This window comes from Pangasianodon hypophthalmus, chromosome 2, assembly GCF_027358585.1.
Source record: "Pangasianodon hypophthalmus isolate fPanHyp1 chromosome 2, fPanHyp1.pri, whole genome shotgun sequence".
NCBI classification, from domain to species: Eukaryota; Metazoa; Chordata; class Actinopteri; order Siluriformes; family Pangasiidae; genus Pangasianodon; species Pangasianodon hypophthalmus.
The window spans coordinates 10,017,641-10,041,195 of record NC_069711.1 but is presented as its reverse complement, the minus strand read 5'-3'; the positions used below and the strand labels follow the sequence as shown (position 1 = coordinate 10,041,195).

General features: G+C 37.4%; 1 protein-coding gene across 6 annotated transcripts in view; it reads left to right on the top strand.

Annotated features, from left to right (window-relative positions):
• The window catches only part of slc12a5a (solute carrier family 12 member 5a), a 153,510-nt gene that overhangs the window by 103,867 nt on the left and 26,088 nt on the right, over positions 1–23,555 (top strand). For all 6 annotated transcript variants that reach the window (XM_053228115.1, XM_053228120.1, XM_053228117.1 and 3 more), the window contains 5 exons: positions 1,824–1,918; positions 2,621–2,752; positions 13,474–13,620; positions 20,667–20,721; positions 21,403–21,533. In XM_053228115.1, the coding sequence (XP_053084090.1) occupies positions 1,824–1,918; positions 2,621–2,752; positions 13,474–13,620; positions 20,667–20,721; positions 21,403–21,533 (560 nt within the window). The remainder of the gene's footprint in view (positions 1–1,823; positions 1,919–2,620; positions 2,753–13,473; positions 13,621–20,666; positions 20,722–21,402; positions 21,534–23,555) is intronic.

The following is a 23,555-nucleotide window of genomic DNA, read 5'->3' as shown; positions in this document are numbered from 1 at the left end:
CAAGTAACAAAATATTACTTTTGTTTAAAATCAGATATGATCCAAATAAGAGATAATTCTGAGTTCCCCTTTAATACAGATACTCCCTCATTCATACTCCTTATCTCTTGGACACTGTCATCCAATCACCCACTGTATCACATCACACATGTTAGCAGTATTAATTACAATGATGGAAAATAATAATGTGTTTTAAAAGGTTACCACCATCCAGTGTATGCTCATTACAATACATTGATTTAAATTTTTCAATACATTGATTTAAATTACATTTTAAAAATATTAGTCCTGTGTTCATACACTACATAGTGCATTACATGAAGTGCATGCCATTTGAGATTCAGCCACAAATAAGATGGGGCATTAGGCATTCTACTGGAGCTTCTTTTATTTGCATATAACCCAGTTATCTTTGGCTAATGAAAATCTGTTACAGTCTTCTGGGTTATATGTATGTAGTTAATAAGTTGATTGTATTTTGTTAATGTATTGTAGTTATGGTTATATTCTATTTGTATCATGAATCACAATATTTACTTCTACAAATATGATGATTGAATGATTGAATAGAATAATTAAATAACAGAACTGTTACTTTAAACTCTGTTGTCTGACAAAATGTAAAGTGCTGTGCCTTTATACATGACTATAAAAAGAAGAAAATTATTTACAAAATATCAACTACTGCTGTATATAGTGGACTCTTGAATGTATTACACCATGTCAGACTACACAACTTCTTTCTATACATTGAATTAAATGCTAAACATGTAGCTGTCATTTCCACCTCATTTCCCACACAAGTACATCCCCCTGAGTGAAATTTGATGGCTCGTATCAGAGTGCTAATATGATGCTTGTATGACGTTCCCTCTGATTGGGTCACAAGCGCTCTTCTGGTGGTGATGACACCATTTTAGAAATACGCTGACTTTTGTATTATGTTTGCAGTCACAGAGTTCAATCTGACAGCCCTAGAGTTTACACTGTTCATATACTTTATGCATAAGATTGCATCATGCTATTAGTGTCTATGTAGTAGAGTCTGAAACTATAGTATAGACTTGTTATCATTCCGCTCCTGCAGTATGAGTGTGTGGAGAAGTCTCTGTCACCAGTATAAGCTTGACAGACAGTTCTATAAATAGCCCTGGAGCAAATCCCGACTCCAAGGGATTTACTAACAGTACAGAGTCTATTAGCAGATCAGCAGTCACTTTATGCAAGAGGTTCTTAAAAGGGACCTAAGATTCCCAAAGATTTTTGTTTTGTTCAAGTTCCTGGTGCACCTAAACCACTTATTCAAGCACAGAACTGCTAATAAGGTCTATGATCATATTTAAAGTATGAAAAAAATCACTTTAAATCAGGGGCTCTTTATTTCTGTTCTTATTATAAAGCCAAGATGAATATCTGCATTTCCCAGCTAAAAGTTGCTGCAATCATTGTTGTTGTTCTTCTTTTGGCTGCTCCTGTTAGGGGTCGCCACAGCAGTTCATTGGTCCACACATTTGATTTGGCATGGTTTTTTGCCCTCACCAGTTTTGTCCAGGTTTGGGACCAGCACTGGGAGTGCACTGTCGTGGTTCCCTGGCCAGGAATCCAACCTGGGCCACAACAGTGAGAGTGCCAAGGCCTAACCACTAGTCCTCCAGGGAGCCTTAAAAGTTGCTGCAATTATTTAACTTAAAGTTTCTCTTGTGGAAATTCACACTCTTGTATTGGATTCTGATGCCATTTTTTGTGCGTATGATAATGTCGTATGTATCTTGGTTTATTATTTGGTTTTGTTTGTAAATTGTAATGCTCCTGGTCATTTTCAGGAGATGGAAATCCCAAGGAAAGCAGTCCTTTCATCAACAGCAGTGATCCAGAGAAGGGCCAGCAGTATGATGGCAAAAACATGGCGCTGTTTGAGGTATGCATACGTGCATTATAGACATCCCACTATGAAATCCTCCCTAGATTTACTGTCCCCTGGGGATAATTTATTTAATTTAATCCCACCTCACCGTTACATTCATAGCATGTCATCAGCAGTGACAGAGGCACGTGTGAAATAAAATAGCGGGAGTAATAAACATTCTTGGCAATTTTTTAAATTATTATTTTCAAAAGGAGAAGGAGATGATAGAAGTAAATAGCACACATCATCCAATCAAAGTATAAATTATTCTAAGGGAAAAATAACAAAACAATTTTGTGTTCAAACAGTTTTTGTGTTCCTTGGTTTGAACAAAAGAGCTGGCCAATGACAAGCAGCTTTTTTGTTTCCTGTGCATGATATTTGGAAGAGACACGGCTTCTTTATGGATGAGCGAGTGTGTGTGTTCCTGTGTATGCGTAATAATTTTATACCAATGCTTACACAGTGAAACTGTTCTAAAAAGCTCAACTCTTTAACAGTATACTATTGTGTATAAGCAAAAGCCGTATCTTATTATAGTAAGTTCTATAACAGTAACAGCAAGTTCCTGATAGAATTTGTTTTAAACCTCCCATTCAATATCACAACCAGCTATCAGAGCATATTTTACATTTTTAGTGCATTTAAATGTTTATGTGTCACATCTCTATAGCTACTGAAGCTGTTTCTCTTGCGTGTATGTGTGTGCTGTAGGAGGAGATGGACACTAGTCCCATGGTATCGTCTCTGCTCAGTAGCCTTGCCAACTATTCCAACCTGCCTCAGGGCAGCAAGGAACACGAGGAAGCTGAGAATAACGAAGGCTCCCGCAAGAAGCCTGTACAGGTAACACATACTCATTCACCCACAGCCTTGTACACACACCAGCCTATATCAAGCATACCCTTTTTCACTCCATTTCCTTTCCATTCCCCTTTTTTCAAAGGTTTTCAAACTTTGAAATAAATAAATTTCTAATGAATACATGACAACATCTTTCTCAAACCTTTTGCTCCAGCTCCCCTCCTAGAGTAGCTCAGTGCTCGACTCCACTCTCGGCACTATCACAACGTCCTTGCTTCGAATCAGTGAAAACCAAATATTACCTGGAACATTTGACAGGCAGTATAGCTGTTAGTGGAGACAGCTGTATGACAAGGTAATAAGAGATTTCAGCTTTCTGCGTTCTCTTTGTGCTTTGACATAAAGATAATCCCAAGTAGCCTAAGAAGAGGCACTCATTAGAAAGCACTACTGTTTAGAGCTCTCTCTTTCTTTTTTCTTTTTCTTTCCCCTTCAGTCTGTGTTGGTCAAAAAATGCTTCCATGATTAGGAAGTCAGACATACAGGAAGCAAAAATGGTATGAATGTCCAGTGCCTCCAGAAAGTAATTACCCCCTAGTGATTATTTCTGTTTTTGGTGTATTGCAACATCAAATTTAAGTATTTTCAAATGAGATTTTTTTTCTGTGCTCATTTTAAAGCGGCTCTTTACAGAAATAAAATTAAATAATATTTAGATGTTCTCAGAATTTTTTTTTTCAAAGTCTAAAAACTGCATAATTGATAAGTATTCAAACCCATTTCTTTTTCTAAATTAGGACTAGTACTTAATTTTCTTAGTACTTAATTAGTTTGCACAATAAATATCTCTGACTTTAGGAGGTCTAACAGATAAAATGGCAGATCAGCTCAGTCCTGCTGTCATGAAGAGCAAGGAACTGCGTATGAAGCTTCCTCCTTAGGAAGAAAAAAGATATTGAAGGCTATTAAAATATAGGCAAAGCAGTTGTCAGAGAAGTGTCCAAGAGTCAAGCTACAACCAGAACCTGTGTAGAACTCATCAACATCATCAGCTCTGCACAGATGCAGCCTCTATGGCAGAGTGGCCAGAAGGAATCCACTTCTGAGAAAGGCTATGTTAGAAAGTCTGAAAGCTGTTGGAAACAATTTTGTGGTCTGGTGAGACTAAAGTTGAGGCATTTGGTCTAAAGCCAATGCATAATGTCTGGCACAAACCAAAGCATGTTGGTGATAGCATCATGCTCAGGGTTGCTTTTCAGCAGGAGGAACTGGAAAGCTTGTTGGCATCACGGGCAACATAGATGGAGTCAGATATAAGCAAATTGTTGAGGAGAATCTGCTTCAGTCAGCCAGACATCAGCATTTAGAGTGAATATATATGCTACAACAGGACAATAAGCCAAAGCACAGGACAGAAACTACAAAGGATTGGCTTGAAAAAAGAAGCCAATCCTTTGGAATGGCCAAGTCAAAGCCCAGACTTAAATCCGTGCCCAGATTTAAATCAGTGGCATGGCCTGAAAATTGCTGACCATCAACATTCTCCATCCCATTTTTTTTTTTTTTTTTTGATTTGGAGAAAATGTGCTGTGGGGAATGGAAGAAAATCCTAAAATTAAAATGTGCAAAGCTCATATAGACACCTCCGAGACAACTCTCTGTTCAACAATCTGTAATTGCTGCAAAACGACAAATCATACTGAGGGAGGGAACTCTTATGAATTAATTAGATTAGCTTTTGTTTATTTTCAAATAATTTTGAGGACATCTAAATATGTTATTTAATTTTATTTCTGTAGAGAGTCATTTTAAAAGGAGCAGGGAAAAATCCTATTTTGATATGCTTAAATTTCATGCAATGCAGCAAAAAGAGAAATTATCATATGGGGGTGAATACTTTCTGGAGGCACTGTACATACACAATCTGAATGAGCTTTACATACACAATCTGAAGTGTCTTATATCATAAGCTGAACTCATAACCTGCCATTCAGTAGCCCAAAGTAGCCCATTCAGTAGCCCAAAGAGCCATTGTTCCTATGCTAGGTTTGTTTAAACAGTTGGAGTTATAGACTAACCTTGTGCTGCACTACAAAAACTGACATCTTACAAAGTAAAAATATCTTGAATATAGTCAGATTGATCTAGTATTTCCTATTATAAAATTACAATAAACCAAATATAAGAATTATATTCTTATATATTTGGTTTATTATATATTTATGATATTTGTATATGATATTTGTATGATATTTGGTTTATTATAATCTTATAATAGGAAATACTAGATCAGTTTGACTATATTCAAGATATTTTCTTTTACTGTCATTTTTTTGCAGTCCGGCTGGCTCAAAACTGTGTGAAGCAATTATATTTTTCCATCAGAACATTAAGCAAGTAACACTACAATGCAATCATTTATCTCTTTGCTAAGATATCAGTGGTAGTTTACCGACTCAAGCAAACTAGCAAGTTAGAATTAAACATTAGTGAAACATGCGGTTTTTAATATATAATGTCTACTGTCTATGATTGCAAAAATGCAATCACAGATAGAAAGAGAGATAGAGAGAGAGAGAGAGAGAGAGAGAGAGAGAAGAGTTTGCACTCTCATAGCGATTGAAGGGAGAAGTTTAATCTTCCCTAAGTTTCAGAGCGTGTCTCAAACGTAATTATCTCACCGACAAAACAGCTGCACTCCAATCAGCCTCCATTTTGAGAGGGTCAGCTGGAACACATGAGATCCTGGTTCTTTCAGATGCTTTAAATGAATGAAGCAAAAGCCATAAGCCAGGTATGCATTAGGAAAATATGGCATGAGCTAGCACTGTGCTTGCATAGTACATATTTTAGCCACCGATCCATAAAGGGCATATGGTCAGAAAAAAACACATCATCTCTCAGACCAAAATAACATGACAGCTGACTACTTGCTGTAAAGTTTAAAAAAAAAAAACAAGAAAACAAAAAAAAAACACATTGTCTCATGGATCTAGTATTGAATCCTTTTTACAGTCCCCACCTCTATCCACTTCGTCACTTCACATAAATGTGACCGTGAAATTTCTGCTTAGGACAATTATTAATGCAATCAAGCGCGGAGCCAGAGCAATGCAACATGACATGACATTAATCAAAACCCAAGGGCTGAATTTTAATGAGGAGCTTCAGACTGATGAAAAGAGGAGGACCTTTACTCACAGTCATGGTGGAGCAAAATGGCATTTCTGTACATCATGTATCGAGTGTGAGAACCACAAGTTTGTCATAATGGATTTTGTCGTGTTATCCCAGTATCTCTAATGAGTTACCATTCAGTTTGACCTTGTAGAATGACAGTTCAGTGTGATAACCAAAAAGCTTTTAACAATAAGTAGGAAAGTTAAATTGTTGTTAAATTATCCAAACAAAGAAGTGGAAAGTTAGAGAGAGTGTGTGAGAGAGAGAGAGAGAGAGAGAGAGAGAGAAAGAGAGAGCTGTATATGCATAATAATTTTATCCCAATGTTTATACAGTGATACTGTTCTAAAAGGCTCAACTCAATAATAGTATACTATTATAGAACTTATTAAAGTAAGTTCTGTTATTATAATGGCAAATTACCAAAAGTATGTAGACACTGCCCATTGACCATCCCATTCTAAAACCATAGCAATTAATATGGAGTTGGTCCCCCTTTGCTGCTAAAGCAGCCACACTTCTGGGAAGGCTTTCCACTAGATTATGGAGTGTGGCTATGGGGATTTGTGTCCATTCAGTCACAAGAGCATGAGTGAGGTCAGGCACTGATGCCTGGCTAGAAGGTCTGGTGCAAAGTTGGTGTTCCAGTTCATCCCTCAGGCATTCAGTGGGTTGAGGTCAGGGCTCTGTACAGGCCACTAAAGTTCTTCCACACCAACTTTGGCAAACCATGTCTTTATGGATATCACAGGGGCGTTGTCATACTGCAACAGGTTTGGGCTTAGCCACTTAGTTCCAGTGAAAGGGAATCTTAATGCTAGAGCATTCTAAGACATTCTAGACAATTACGTGTTTCCAACTTAGTGGTAAACGTTTGGGGAAGACCCTCTTATGGGTGTTATGGTTACATACTTTTGGCCATATAGTGTAACATCTAAATATTATAGGGTTTTGAGTTAGATGAGAAAAAGTTTGAGGTGAATACGCAGGAATGGCATTTCCATGAAATTAGTAAACTCACTGTCTATTATTACATAATCTATTTAGATATTAATCTGCAATATATATTTAATCACTGCAGTGAATACTCTTTTTATAGCATCATATATGTTCTTCCTAAGTATTTGTGGTCCAGTAAAGGACTACCTGATTTAAAAGATCATTGAAAGGGGGAACTGTAGCCAAAAAAGACCCACTGGTCTTATATATGCTAATTGGGAGCAGATTTATCTCTTTCTCACAAAGTTGTTTGCCAATCCCATGTCCATTTTAACACAATTAGTTTCTGTGTTTATCTTCATTGAGTAGATAAGTCTGGAGTGCTCTCTCAGACAGACACACTAGACCAATTAAAGCATTGCCAGTAATCATACTGTCTAATGTTCCACTGCTTCAACTCAATTATGACTATTGGTATTATTGTGTTCAAGCAAGTGCAAGACTCCATCATATCTTATACTGTATAACATATGCATATACTGTATGTGTTTAAGTTGCTGTGATCACCAACCTTGTCTCTGCAACAAAGCCGAGCTAGCACCAGTCCCACTGGTATCATTCGGAAAATATTTACTTGTCGTTTTGCTCAAAGAATTAACCATATCAGCTAGCTAGATTGTTTTCTAATAATTATTTATGCTATTATTCTTTGGGGGAATCAGAAATCACAGTCAAAAATCATTACTAGGAGATAACATGGTTAAACTATTATTCTTAAGACACTCAAATTTAATTTCATTTCAATTTCAATTTAAGAAGTACAGTTTTATGTCTTTCACAATTTGTCTTGAAATCCAAATCTTCAAATGATGAAATTGAAATTGTAATATTCATAAACTGGTGTGATTCATTAGCTCATAGAATCCTCTGTTACGTTGATGAAAAAAAAACTGTATATTTCAGCAACTGACTTTTTCTTCTAGAATATTGAACAGCATCCAATTATAATTGGATGTATCTAAAAATAATAAATGGGTAATATACAGGCTATTTATAAATTGAACTAGATCTTGTATTTCATTTTAATGAGTTTGCAAATGGGTAAATTGCAGTGTCACTGTGTAGTTGAGTCCAGTGCGAACTATCTCTCGCACATCTGGACCCCACAGCTGGGCAGGTGGAGCCAGGCACCCTGGGTGACATGGTGTCAGAGGCAGGGTGGCGCAGCAGAAGGGCGTGAGGGATTAAGAGGCAGAGCAGCTGGCGCTGGCAGCAGATCGCCGATGGCACCTGAGTCCTCACAGCCAGGGTCCGTCGACATCTATCCCAGGGGGCCGCTGGGCATCTGGTGTTGCTCTCTATCACTGTATTACCTGAGTTCCTTGCAGCTCGGGAGCACCCCAGGAGAAAATATAATCACACATGCCAGTGTTCATACTCACACACACAGAAAAACGTCCTCACACGCAGAGAGGCTTGATTACACACCTGCGACAGCTACTGGAAAAGTAAATTGAATGTGAGCTGCCTACGGTGTCTGCTATTCCCCAGACAAGCTCAGAAAAAAGAGTGACCTCTGCCAAGCGCTGTTGATTCAGACATTCTCACCTGCCTGATACACCACCTGTTTGATAATGAGAACTCATTTCAGCCAGCGTGGTAGTGACAAAGCACAGCTTTTGGCTAGCTGGGCCCATAATGGTGCCAAATAGAGAAATGTTGCTAGAAGGATTCCGGATGAAAACATTACAAGAGCCCTATTAGACACTCCATGCAGTTTTTCTTTTCCTTTGGATAGTAGAGATCTTGCAATTCTTTAAGTTAAAGCTTACAACATATTGGTACGACTGATTAAACAAATGCAGCATGTAAAAACTATTCTGTGTGTAGGTTCATACAGCTTCACTGGATCTCTGCATCACACTCTTCATCTGGTAGTGGGGTCAATACTGTCTCAAATCACTGAATCCGTATCAGATCAGATTTTATTTTCTGATGCTGTCCACTGCTGTATTCTATTCTGTGAACACTGCCACAACATGCACATAAACACTGCGGATGAATATGTGTATGTGATTGACAGCAATGATAGATAATAACAAACAGTAAATGTGTAAATGAAGATTTGTGTTTTTTGCCATATGCAAGTAATACATGGTTCAATGTACATGTTTTGAACCGTAAATAGACTCACAAAAACAATGGATTGCATTCAAGGACAATATGAAATACATGAATATGACACAATTAATTAGTTATACTTTATCTCTGTAAAGTATACAGAAAAGTTTTTTTTTTTTTTATCACAAGAGATATCATCTTAATCATAGACACTGCATATCTCGAAAAAATTTTATATGAATAAAATTGTTAACTACACTTATTTATACTGAGCTCTAGCAGTGGCAGATTTTCAGGTATACACAGGATTTGGATGTAAGTGCAGCATTTATTGAACGAAGCAGACAAATCCAAAGGGCAAACCAATACTCAAAGTCAATAGACAGGCAAAGTATCGGGCGATCAGCTGACAGATTTAACTAGGCTATGCAGAATTCAATGAACAGAACAGACAGGGTCAATACCAGAAAAGCGTGCACAAAACAAAAGGCTATGTAATGTCACTAGTGGAATGCTAGGAGTGAGACTTTGCAGATGATAACCAAAGATCCGCTGAATGTCCAGGACAATTATGGGAAGTATACTAATCAGGAACAGGCAGTTGTCATTAGAAGTCTGGGAAACTAGAAATGATTGAATTTCTACTTACTGAATACAAATGCCTTCTAATTTCTGAATATGAATGCCTTTATGTATAACATATGGTTTACTATTCATAAAAGGTTCCAACCACTTTAGAAAGCTAGAACCATTAACTACCTGTGAATCCTTGAGGAATCCTTTTTTTCTAAGCATGCAGAGTGAAAGATCAGGGAACACATATACTGTGACCGCTTTAATTGCTTACTCAAGGGCACTTTATGCAGTAGTAACACCTCATCAGGAATCATTTCCCACAACCTTTCAGTTCATCACCTGCTTTTAAGAAGTTAGGTATTTCCACACTCAGACTTCTCTAAGGTCACTGTAAACACAACTGCAATGTTGTTTACAAGAACCATGGTTCACTGGATGTCCTTTTCTCACCATTTATCCACAGTTGTAGATTATAATAGACACACAGTTATTGGATCGGTATGACAAGTGAGCCACTACTGTCTGCATGCAAATTCTAACATTTGAGCAACAGCAATTGTGGTCATTTGCTTAATTCCCTAAATGCCCACTAATTACATACAGTGGATATAATAAGTCTACACACCCCTGTTAAAATGGCAGGTTTTTTGTAATGTAAAAAAAAAAAAGAAACCAAGCTAAATCATGTCAGAACTGTTTCCACCATCAGTGTGTTGAAAGGTATCAATCAGAGAGGGGTATAAAAGAATTTCCAAAATATTAGATGTACCATTGACCACAGTGAAGCCCATCATCAACAAGTGGAGAAAATGGAGCACCTCAGTCACATTAGCAAGACAAGGACATCCCTCCAAAATTTCTAAAAGGACAAAAAATACCAGGGAGGCTGCCAAGCGACCTACAGCAACATTAAAGGAGCAGGAATATCTAGAAGAAAGCGCTTTCTCACAAAAACATCCAAGCTCAACTAAATCACCCCAAACCATGTGGCAAAATGTGTTATAGTCTGAGTTATAGATGAGACCAATTTCAAAAGATATAATAATTTTATAATTCCAAAAGGTATGTTTGGCACAAAAATGTACACTATACCCAAGGTGAAGCATGGTGGTGGCAGCATAATGCTTTAGGGCTGCTTTTCTTCAGCCAGAACTGGGGCTTTTATCAAGGTGGAGGGAATCATGAATAGCTACCAATAACAGTCGATTTTAGTGCAAAACCTTCAGGTGTCTGCTTTAAGCTGAAGTAAGCTGAAGATGAAAATGAATTTCACCTTTCAGCATGACAATGACCCAAAGCGTACATCTAAATCAACAAAGGAATGGCTTAACGAAAAGAAGATTAAGGTTTTTGAATGATCTAGCCAGAGCCCAGACCTGAATCCATCTACAAATCTGTGGGGTGACCTGAAGCAAGCTGTGCACAGGAGATGCCCGCACAATTTGATGGATCTGGAATGTTTTTGCAAGAAAGAGTGGAAAAATATTGCCAAATCAAGATATGCCATGCTGATAGACTCTTACTCAAAAAGACTGAGTGGTGTAATAAAATAAAAAGGTGCTTCAACAAAGTATTAGTTTAGGAGCGTGCACACTTATGCGACTAGGTCCTATTTCCTATTTTTCCCTAAAATGTTTCTGATTGTTTTTCACTTATTTTTTTATATGTTGGAGTTTTTAACACTGAGAGTGGAAAAAGTTCTGACATGATTTAAGAAAAAGCTTTAAGAAAAAGAATTTGGAAAAGTAGCTATAAACTGTAAACTTAAAAATGAAATCATACACAAAAAAAGGAGATGCAGTAATTTGGGTATAAACAGTTACCTTTACTGGTGCTCCACTGGTGCAGATAAAGGCTTTTATATTTTTATTTATACCCCATAATAGTGCCTTGGATCTTGGAAGGTTGGTTAAAAATGAAATTGTTGTATATTAACACCCTCTTCCTGAACACTGAAGGACACAGATGCTAAATTTAATTAGCATATATCAGACATCAGGCAAGCAGCACAAGATATTAGCATACAAAGAAGGCGGACAAAGATAGAGGACATTTTCTCTATGTTGTTGCTATGCAGAGCAACCTGGCTTTTTTGATACAAAAAGGAAATTAAACCTGAAGATTTAGTTTGGATTTAGGTAGCAGACAGGTAGTCTAATGTGGAACTGTGGAAATTAAAGGCTTGAAATATTACCTTACTAATAATCATCTTATTAAGTTCAGTAAAATTTTAAAATCTATCTATTTATTAAATGACCATTTATACCCTCATTGACCAATTTATTAGGAACATCTGTACACCTGCACATTCATATAGGTGTATCCGTATAGGTGTTCTGTGGTCAGTGAGTGTACATGTAGATAGGATATTGGCTTGTCAACTACAGTGGCTGAGAAGCTTTACAAGATAAAATGAAAAATACTAAATAAATAAAATTCAAACTGAATTGTTTTCATAATGAGACAGATGCATATATGAGTCCCAGTTTTACAGAACCTCAATTCCTGAAGCTGCTATATTCTGTCACCTAATATAAATCTCCTTATTAGTTTATATCTGTCTAGACATCCTTTCTGCTCTAGATAACATTTATAGCCAGAATCACTCATGCCATATGGGTTTCTGTCTTTGCATAAATTACTTCCAAATAAGAGGCATTATGAAGTCCATATTTGCTTCGGGATAATTACATTAAAAGTCTTGTTTCTCGGTTTGCCATCTGCTTGGTTCACTTATCTATACGGATGTGTGTGTAAGTAAATAAAGACTTAACCAGTGTGAAATGTTGTAATCTGTGCCTGTTATTGAGGTTCGGCAGCTTTCTGATGTGTAAAACTATACTTACCCCTTCACCAGCATAATATTTCACACTCATTATTTGGTATACTCTTTTCCTTGTATTTGTCCTTGGGAATTTAGTTTAATGAAAAGAAGATAAATCAGTTTATCAGTTTATTCACCAGTAGGATAAGCTCTCCCAAACTAACCTTCATTGTGACGTTCACAATGTATCATTAATTATCAACTTTTCCCCCTAAACAAATCCCCCCCACCCCCACCCCCAGCGCGCGCACACACACACACACACACACACACACAGACATATGCACAAACCGCATGTGTTTAGTGCTCTAAATATTCTGTAATTAGATTTAAAACAAAGTAGGTGTGGCCTAAACCACCTTTTTTTTTCTTTAAATATGAAACATATGCCCTACTATGCAAAACCTAGGCAAAGCTACTATACCCCTGGGAAACACTGGAAAATACTGGAAATGCTAACGATTATTTTCGTGTTCTCCCTATGGGCGCTGGTTGGCTCTATGTTGGTTCTTATTGTTTGATGTCTTTTTGTATTTTATAAGAAGTCTACATTAGACAACTTTATTTATAAAGCACATTGAAAACACCACAAGGGCTGCAGAATTAATAGAATTAATAACTCAACAAATAATTATACAGGGATAAGACTGAATAAAATTAACTACACAATAAGAAAAGATGTTATTGGGACATTGGTATGTCTAACTAATGGTATTAACATGCATAACTGACATAACCCAGTTCTGAAAGTGTCCATTTCTGAAAGTGTCACTATTACACTTATACACACATTAAAGATTAAGATTCACATTAAAATCAGTTGTGTACTGGATATACAACTTCGCAATTGAAAATAAAAAAAACTCCTGAGTTCTTACAACAGTAGACGTTCAGTTAAGTACATTTGTAACTGCATTGGTAATATAATGTTAATTCATCAAATGAAATCAGTTTATAGTCATTCTGTTAGAGCTGATGAAAAAGGATCTACTGCAAACTCTCAGTTTACCTTCTCTTCAAGGCTTTCAGCAACAGATTTCAAAACATTATTCATGATTCATTGTTTCTCAGATAATAAACTTATAGTTTGTCTCAATGTGTGTGTGCGTGTGTGTGTTCACAGGCTCCACGGATGGGCACGCTGATGGGAGTATATTTCCCCTGTCTTCAGAATATCCTAGGTGTGATCCTGTTTTTGAGGATGACCTGGATGGTGGGAATTGGAGGAGTCATCGAGGCCTTCATCATCGTGCTTATGTGCTGCTCCACGGTGAGCCAGTCATGATCTCTCATTCTCTACATGCAGATACTCTCATCTTTTATTGGTCCCTTGTAAAACAGCTCTCAGAACCCATGGTTTACTTTGGATTTTAGGGTGCGCTCGCGCCTACATTTTTTTTGTTGTTGTTATTTTGCACCCTGCTGCTTTTGCCTTTTTCATTTGGCTTGTTTGGGCATGTGTGAACATGTGATTGAAACTCAGTGCAGAGAAAATCAACCACACTGAGACCCACATCCAGATGTGGTTTAGGCATGGAACTGAACATTGCTGGCAGCCCTCAAGGACTAGCCTGCAGACTCAATTATAAGAAAGTGATGTTTTAATGTTTTTACCTTAACCTTGGAAATAAAGCCAAAGTAAAATAAAAATCATCATTCACTGACATTAAGCCAAAAAAATTAATATAAACGTTTTACCTTGAATCTGTATTTTACTTGGCCACAATTGAGTTTGAAATAAGGCTTGTTTGATTTTTCTGAGTACCCTGGATTTTTTACCCTTAAATGTCCATATACATGAATAAAAGGTATATAAGGTGTATGAATTTTTACAGCTTAATTTTTTTATCCCTGGATTCGCAATACCTTCATTTGAAAGAGGTGAATTCAGAAACATTATGTTAAAATATCTAAGATTTCCATAGCAATACACAGTCAGGTCCAAAAATATTTGGACATTGACAAAGTTATTATTTTAGCTGTCTATAACAGTATATTGGAGTTGAAATTAAATAATGAGTATGAGCTCAAAGTGCAGACTTTCATATTTAAATAACAGTCCCACCCCTCTTTTTAAGGGAACCAAAAGTACTTGGACACTAATGATCATAAATTAAATTAAATCCTTTTGTCTGAAGTCTGGAACACATACATATCACCAGACTCTGGGTTTCTTCTCTGGTGATGCTCTGCCTGGCTTTAACAATAGCTTTGTTATTGTTATTGTAAATAGTTATGTACCTGATTGTATAATACCACTGTGTATGTTCTTCTCAAGCATCATAAAAGTTGGTAGCATGGTAGCATAGCAGGTAGCATTGCCACGTCACAGCTCCATGGCCATTGGTTTGATCCTGAGCTTGGGTTACTGTCTGTGTGGCATTTTGCATGTTCTCCATGTTCACGTGGGCTTTCTCCAGGTTCTCTCTTGTCCTCCCACTGTCCAAAAACTTGCAGCTAGGCAGATTGGCCACACTAAACTGCCCATACATGTGAATGAGTGTGTGAATGATGAATTCTCCCACCTTGCACCTTTTGTTCCTGGGATTAAGAAACTGGTTACTGATGATGGAGGAATCATAAAAGTTCCAGTAGTTCTCATTTAACCTAATAGAAACCAGCTGTAATTTTAATTCCACACTATATTTTCTTTATTTCCACCAAATGTAATTTAAAAAGAAAAAAAAAATTCAAGAAATCTCATCTCTTTCAATATTTCATATTAACCTCTTCAAATATAGCACTGATTTTCATTTTCTTTGGTTTGAAATGAAAAAGATAAAAGGAGCTATTTGGGTGTTCTCCTCCTCCACTGACATCCCACCAGTGCTCACTTGGCAGCCGCTGAGACGCAGCTCCGGTTCCTCAAGGACTGGGCTGAATACCTGTCAGACACCAACAATGGGGTGCCTGAGCGCAGCTGAGATCAGTGCAATTTGAGGAGAATTTTTAGTCAAATGAGGCATATTAGGCAGATGAACTGTCTGTTCTCAAACAGGAGATATAATTTCAACCTTAGAAGCAATTGTTTGGTTTTCCTTTCCTTTTGTTTTGTTTTTTTTTTTACACTGCAATACACGCTGCCTATTTTGGGTTCCCTGGAGGACTAGTAGTTAGGCCACCACAGCCCGGGTTTGATTCCCAGCCAGGGAACCAACCCCACCCACTGGGGTTGCACAAGACAGTGCACTTCTAGTGCCAGTCCTGGATAAAACTGGGGAGGGTTGTATCAGGAGGGGCATCCGGCATATAAACTGTGCCAAATCAAATATGCAGACTAATGATCCACTGTGGCGACTCCTAATGGGAGCAACCAAAATAAGAAGAACAACAATAATAACAACAACATTACTTGCTACCTATTTTCTGTTTAAAGACAGTCGGGATGTGTTGTATTCGTGCTTTTACATGATCTCATCCGTCCTGAGTTGCATCAGAAATTTGCATATTATGCTAAATATTTTGAAGATCAGTGGCTCACAGTCTCAGTCTTGGGGCTGGAAAGCATGGTACACCTCTGTGTGTGTGATCAAATAAATTAACAAACCTTTCATGAGCCGTGACAGTATGTTAAATTAAAAAAAAGAGCAAAAACATCCATCTTCACATTCAAATCACTTAAGACTTTTCTTTTCTTTCTTTTTTGCTGCAATTGTTTTCAGGCATCAGGGCAAGGGAGTGTGTCAGTGAACATGTTAAATATGTCAACCCAGGTTTTTATTAGCATGTGGAATAGCTATATCTATCTGAAGGTTTTCATTCTAATATTCATACTCATGCGTCTCTCTCCTTTGTAGTCAATATAATGTTAACTGCTTTGTCACTCAAATGTCCATCTCCATGTAAATACTGCCTGAATAGTTACTTTTAATCCACTTAGAGAAATATGATACTAAAACCACCAAATTCTTGTCTAATAAAAAACAGCACATACAGTACATGGAGTTCTGGATTTATGGACTTTGAACTTAGGACACATCTGAATATTTTTCAGAAGGTCTACATTCTAAAAACCCATCTCCACTGGCCTCGTTAATGGCTAGCATGCAGCTAAACATAGAATAGGCTGATGGGTCAGAGCAAAATGTTAAAAGGGCCTTTGCTAAAGGGCATGTGGATATGGGTAGAAGTAGACAGTCTGAGATCTTTTATATTTGTTTTTTGGGTTTTTTTTGTAGTTCATATTTGATTTTAAACAAGATGTGCTGTTGTTCACAAGGTTTTTTTTTAAAAAAAGAAAGAAACATTATAAGAAAGGTATTTTGTAGTTAGGGATGCCAAGATTCAAGCTGAGGAAGCAAGAATATACCCCAAGTCATTTTAATTTTTTTTGGAAACTATTTGTGTTTTTCCTCTGTGGTAAAGTGGATTTTTAGATTTAGTTGATTCCAATTATTGTCAAGCCCCCACGCTGGAGTGTGTGGCTCAGCATGGGTCTGTACTGAGAGGGAGGTGTTTAGGAGAAGAACTGGGGGGGTATTAAGTGTGTGCGCGTATGTGGCCTTGAGCAGAGCAAAGCAGAAAGCGGCAAGCGAGATGAAAAGCTTCCAAGTTATTTATTTTGAAAAAAGTTATAATAGTTTAATAGGTTTAACTTGTTAAATAGATGTTGTACAATGTTTTAAACTACTTATATTTCTTATAAATGTGGTATTCAATACATTCTCATTCACTGGTAAACTGAGAACTGGAATTTGCTTTTGTAATTTTTATTTGCATCAATTTTCTCCTCGCTTTCAAATGTGCGCGCCACCTGACCCTCACATGGCATGTTGTAGGTGATAAGATGAGAAGAAAACTGGTCAATCAGTTAACAGCTACCTTTTATAATGCTAAAATTTCTTTCCAAAAATAAAATTCAACCTAAATGTATATAAAACAAGTATGTATTTAAATAGATAGGACTCCATTAAATGAAGTAAGGCAACATCTAAAATGGAGAAAATTACTTAGAGAAAAAACTTGTATACAATTGCATTTGGCCATGGCCAGTGTTTATGGATTTTTCCCTCTTGGGTCTGACACCTGGAGAGATGGCTGTGTGTTTTGTCAGGCTTTAAGAGGCTGTTTAAGAGTCTAACTGTGTTTTTGAGCCTCTTTTTCCCCAGATGCCCAATGCCTGCTGTTCAAGGCATTTAAGGCATTTACAAAATGGCCTGCTACCTAAAGGAGCACAGTGTGGCCAGATTCAATAATGTCTGTTTTAGGTCTATAGAAAATGTTTGTGCCAGTCTATCTCAATAAAACCCACCTCATACCCCACCAACCCCCCCTCCCAAACACACACAAACACACAGAAATACACACACACACACACACAACAACCCTCTCATACACTCTTTTGGTATCTACTCTTGATTGTTTCTCAGGTGACTGTCATTTTTTTGCAGTCACCAGCCCGGACTTGAGTCTCATCATCCTGTACTTGTATTTACACATGCCATGCACATGTGTGTGCTGTGTAAGTTTGTGTGTTAGACAAAGCCAGACCCTGTTTGTGTCAGGTGGACAGCACATGGGCAGGCAGCTGAGGTGTGTTCTCACTGTCGCATGTCTCTCATAGCAACAGAAGTGCAGCGGGGCCAATGATCCTTTTATAGACAAAGTGAAACAGCATTCAACCAGAATCAACATGTTTAGTCATCCTGAATCATTATTAATAGCACAAACAATTAATGGAGACCAATATTCCAAAAACATACTTAGTACTTAGATGAACAGAAAAGATGTGAACATGCACAAATTATGCCAATGTATTTGTGCTCCTTGTGGTGACTATTAAAGTCTAAATATATGAAGCCATAATGTTCTGTAGCGATATGATCTACTTAACATTTAATAGCTGATCGACACTCAGTGTCTGCTACCTCTTTAGATAGGCCATTTCTTGCTTCATTTATCTATCCACTTGTTTTTTCCAATTATAAAGCAAAAATGGCTTTATTGTCTCTGTAGCCTTTGCCTTGGCAGCATAATAATATTGAATTTGGTTGCAGTTTTGTCATATGATTGTGTAAACATGCATTCACAGTGGAATAAATGTGTCTGATGCTCTGTTGCTAAGTAACAGCCAAGCAACACACACCTTGAAGAGACTACTTCGCAGAGACTGCAAATACAGGCTACTATTTTTTTTATTATTATTTCGATTTTTCCCAAAATTAGACACATAGTCATTACAAATTCTGAGTCTCTCTCCGTACAAAGCCCAATTGTGTTATCTCCATTTACATTGTCGGATGTGTTTCACAACATCAGCCATGTATTTCGTTCCCTTACTCTTACTCTATTCATATGCAGATACTTTATTTGGGAATTGCCTAGTACACCAGCCAGCCAGCACAGTGTAGGAATGAAGAGCAGCAAATGCATGAACCACAGGAATAAGTTGCAATTAAGTTTTTAAAAAAAAGAAAATCAAACATAACTACAGTAAACAAGTGTATTATAAGTGTATTAAACAAGTGTATATAAGTCTTTTCACAAGCCAGTGTGCCTGCTAAAATATTACTGGCTCTCAAGCGGAGACAGGTGGCGTGATTGGCAGCTTTTAGCTCGCAGCTGCTAAAAACCCCAATTACTCAGCCAATCACAGGCTATATTTGTTGTGTAATTAGCATATGGATTAATGCAGTGATATTATGTGTGGTGGTATGTGTATTATAGTGTGTTTGAGAGTGTGTATTAGGTATAGAACATATGATAGTGTTAAAGTGGCCTAGCCTTTTAATGATTAGAGAGATAGAGAGAGACAAAGTGCTCATTAAGCCTGATTACAATCTAACACACCGACCTCTCATCACTTCACTCAGCACACACATGAACTTAGGCAGAACGGACACACACATAGTACGCAGCTCACAAACCCTCCATCCATGCGTTCATTCTCATAAAGAAAGATTATGGACAAATTGAAGATATTCTACATTCAGTTGTCTTTTTCTGTTTTCAAATAATTAAATTCAATAAATTTTAGATTTTAGAGGGGTCGGTTTTTTTATTTTATTTTATTTTTTAATATATTTTTAAATATTTAAAGTTTATTTATTCTATCCTTATACATATTGTTTATATTTCTTTATATTTATACTGTATTTCTGTTTTTATTCTTTGTCTAATTTGTTTTGAGATTTTGACTAAAAATGATTTCATCATATGTTGTTATTATTATTATTTTTGTTGTTGTTGTTACAACAAATTTTTTGGCTGTACTACTAATACCACTAGGATTTTCAGTTCTACATGAGAGTTCCACTTCTCATATTTGACACACAAATGTCTTTGATTAATACATCTTTCTCTCCCTCCCATGCAACAGCTGAAAGCTCCTTTGCATGGTGGGGGGCAGGGACTGAAATTGAGATGCTTTTATTTCTTAGATATTATCACATAATTTGTGGACCCTACAAATTATTTAAAGATATTTACTACATAACATATTATACTGCATATTATTATACACTTCCTCTGCTCCATGCCCTGATGCGGCCGACCAGAAATACCCGGCCAGCAATGTTCCTTTGGGCAGAATGTGCCAGATGTGATAGAGCCATGGTTCTCAAAGTGGGGTCTGAGGATGCCTATGGGTCTGTCAAGCATATCCGGGGGTCTGAGATCATAACCCACCATTATCAAAGTTATTATTGTTTATCACTGAGTTCTTATAGTTATTAGTCTGTTTGACTGGTCACATGAATTGAAAGAACAAACTCAATTCAAAGCTTAATCACTTAAAAACAAATAGGCCTAAATATCTTCAACTTGGATGTAATGTGTTTTGTCAGTGAAAAGTTCAGGAATTTAAAAAAAACCCTATTGGTCCAATAAATAGCCAAAATATCATTGTGTATATGGAAGCAAGGAGCCAAATATATGAATAATCAGATTATGTTCATTAAAAAAAAAATTAGTGCTGAGGAGGTCAGTGGAATTTATTTGACAAAGGGGTAAAGGGGTCCCTGACTGCAAAAAGTTTGCGAGCCCCTGTGCTGGGGGACGATTAACACATGCTGTGCATACAAAAAGAAGTGCTTTAATCTCTAACTCTATGACCACAAGATGCACAAGTTAGGTAGACAGTAGGTGTATACATGGAGTAGGTGTATACTGAACCTCATAGACTCATATCAGTGGTGATCCCTTTCCACTGAAAGATGAGGTAGAGGGGGTTCGATAAACTGTGCACAGCAGCACAAACACAGCACCTATAAAGTGCATCAATATGGTAGATTTACCTGATGAAATGGTTATTGAGTGTAGGAACAGGGTAGGTATATCTAATATTTTCTAACCAAATTAATATCTTTCTTTGCCCAGACCATGTTAACTGCAATTTCGATGAGTGCCATTGCCACCAATGGAGTAGTACCAGGTAAGAGATGCCCTGTTCTTACCCATACCCTAAATCTGCATTTACTATGTCACTGTCTCTGAAGCAGTAGTGCTGGTGAAAGTACAATGTCCAGACTGCAGTGTCCCCAAAGCTATATTTACATGTCCATTATCCTATAATTAAGCCCTATATTCTAATAACAGCCTCTGTGGGTCCCTGGAGTACTAGTGGTTAGGCCTCAGCACTCTCGCCGCCGTGGCCCGGATTCGATTCCCAGCCAGGGAACCGGACAGCGCACTCTCAGATAAAATAAAATTGGGGAGAGTTGCATTAGGAAGGGCATCCGGTGTAATAACTGTGCCAAATCAAATATGCTGAACAATGATCTGCCATAGCGACCCCTAACAGGAGCAGATTCTAAGATTCTTTCTAATTCAGAAATTCTAATAACAGCCTTTGCCTTATCTCCTGATTGGAGAAGTAGGAGTAGGAGGAGTAGGAGTGAGGGCAAATTGCTGGCTTTTCTCATTGTCAGTCACTAGTAGGTTGTTATTAGTGCCCTAGTCCTTACATTCATGTTGTAAATGGCCCATCATTCATTTTATACATCAGGAATTAAAGTTGTAAGTGGGGGCTTTTCCTCAGTCTCTGAGAGTCCCTTGTAGTATTTTATTTACTTGTAGTGAGAAGCATTGCAACTGACCATTAGTATTTTAACAGCTGGAGGCTCCTACTACATGATCTCTCGTTCCCTTGGCCCTGAGTTTGGTGGCGCTGTGGGGATCTGTTTCTACTTGGGGACCACCTTTGCAGGAGCCATGTACATTCTAGGCTGTATTGAGATCTTACTGGTAAGATATCACTACTGTATGTGTTGTGTCCTCTGTTCATTCACTTTTCTTTTACTAGCGCTAGATTCTTTACATAATTTCACCTTTTCATCCTCTTGCTGTCTTTTTCTTTGTACTGTTTTGTAATCCTACTCTCTTCTCTTCATTTTCCTTCAGCCATCCCTCATTCTCTTGTTGTTTATTTCTCATCCAAGTGTGTTTTACTGAAAATTTGTTGTCTAATTCTTCCATCCTATCCATTGCCCAATTTCATCTTTTCACATATCCATTGCCATCTCTCTCTCTCTCTGATTTGTTTTATTGTTGTATTTCTCTCTCTCTCCATCTTTCTCTTTCCCCCTCCTTATTTCATTCTTTTTATGAAAGATTAATTATGTGGATTCTGCTTTAGTGAATGGAAATGCAATTGGAATGTCAGGTCGTTTTTTTGTCAGCTGTACCGATTACAAGAACACACACACACACATACACACAACAGCTTGGACACACATGTTCCTCACATCCCCATAGAAACCACTGGTGTTTATTCAGCTTCTAAATTAATTCTGTGCTACAGTAGTGGGAGATGGAGTCCATGGCAGCCTGACTTGTATAACAGTTTTATCCTGCTGTAGAAAAAAGACACAAAAATGCTATTCAAAAGAGTTGAGGACCGCTTCAAGATTATACTTGAATTGCAACCCTGGAGATTTGATATGATGAATAGGTCACCATGACAACTAGCTGTCCAGGCATATGTGTATGTGTGTGTGGGCACTCATTAAATCATAAAAGCATATTCCTTTTCCAGTAATTCATTTCCATCAAAGTTCTGATGCTTAAAGAATTAATGAGTTTAACCAACTGTGCAATATTCAAGGCTTACTGCCAGAAGAATTAGGAGGCCATAAAGTCTGGCCTGTTTAATTCCACGCTCATTTGCTTCAATTATCACCAATGATGCATAACTGAATAGAAGTTGGTCATTCCGAAGCCCTCTTTTAAACTAAGAACAAACTCATCCAAACCCATGACAAATCCCAAGTCTGTTCTTCACCTTAGCTAATGGATCTGTGCCAACTGAGCTAAAAGTGGCTGCTGTGACTCCAATTTTAAAGAAGCAGGATCCGGAAAACCTCACTAATTTCCAGCCCATTTTCAATCTCCGCTTTCTGAGCAAGGAGCCAGAACACATGACCACTTCAATCTAGTTTTAAAGCCATGGACAGAACTGCTCTCAGGATGTTAATCTTTTAATAGCTGCTTACAGAGGAAATTTCAACATTTCTGTCCTTCTTGATCATCTGACTGCTTCTGATAGATGATCACATTCTGCTCAACTGTCTGGAAAATCTTACTGGAATAAGATTGCCACTGAACTGGTTTAAATCATATCTAACAGGTATGTACATACGTCAGAGGATCTAGGTCCAACCCAACGCCAGTAAAGCCAAGTGTTAATCAAGGCTTTGTCTTCGTCCACTATTCTTCACTATCTATGTAATCCAACTTGATGAAATTATCCAAAAATATGTCAGTTATCCCAGTTTGGCTGTTGGCTGTTGAGCTATGTAATGTCCACATCTACATGGGTTTTGGCTTGCATAATTTGCTGATCATTATCACACTGTTTCCTTTGAAGAGTTTAAAACTGAAGATACCTGATAAATTGGACAGATGCACATCTGTCTCCAGAGTCTCATACACTGCTGCTGCTAACTAAGCATTTTGCACCTTAAGTGTAGACTTTTATCAGAAAACTGCTTTATTTTTGATTGGGTCTCATAATGTAGTTATTTAAAATTTGCACACACTGGGCCTCATTTTCAACAAACTGAAAACCCCATAATTTTTGAAAAACATTCATGTCCTACTCATGCTTATGGGTGTGTGTAAATTTCAGCATAGGAAGACTAACTAATGTAATGTACTGGTCTGTCTGTGCATAGTCAGAGTTTTGTGGGTGTCATCTTTTTTAAATCGTGAAATTTTTTGTTTGGTTTGGCTTACGCAAACATTTACACACAACTTTACTAAAAGATT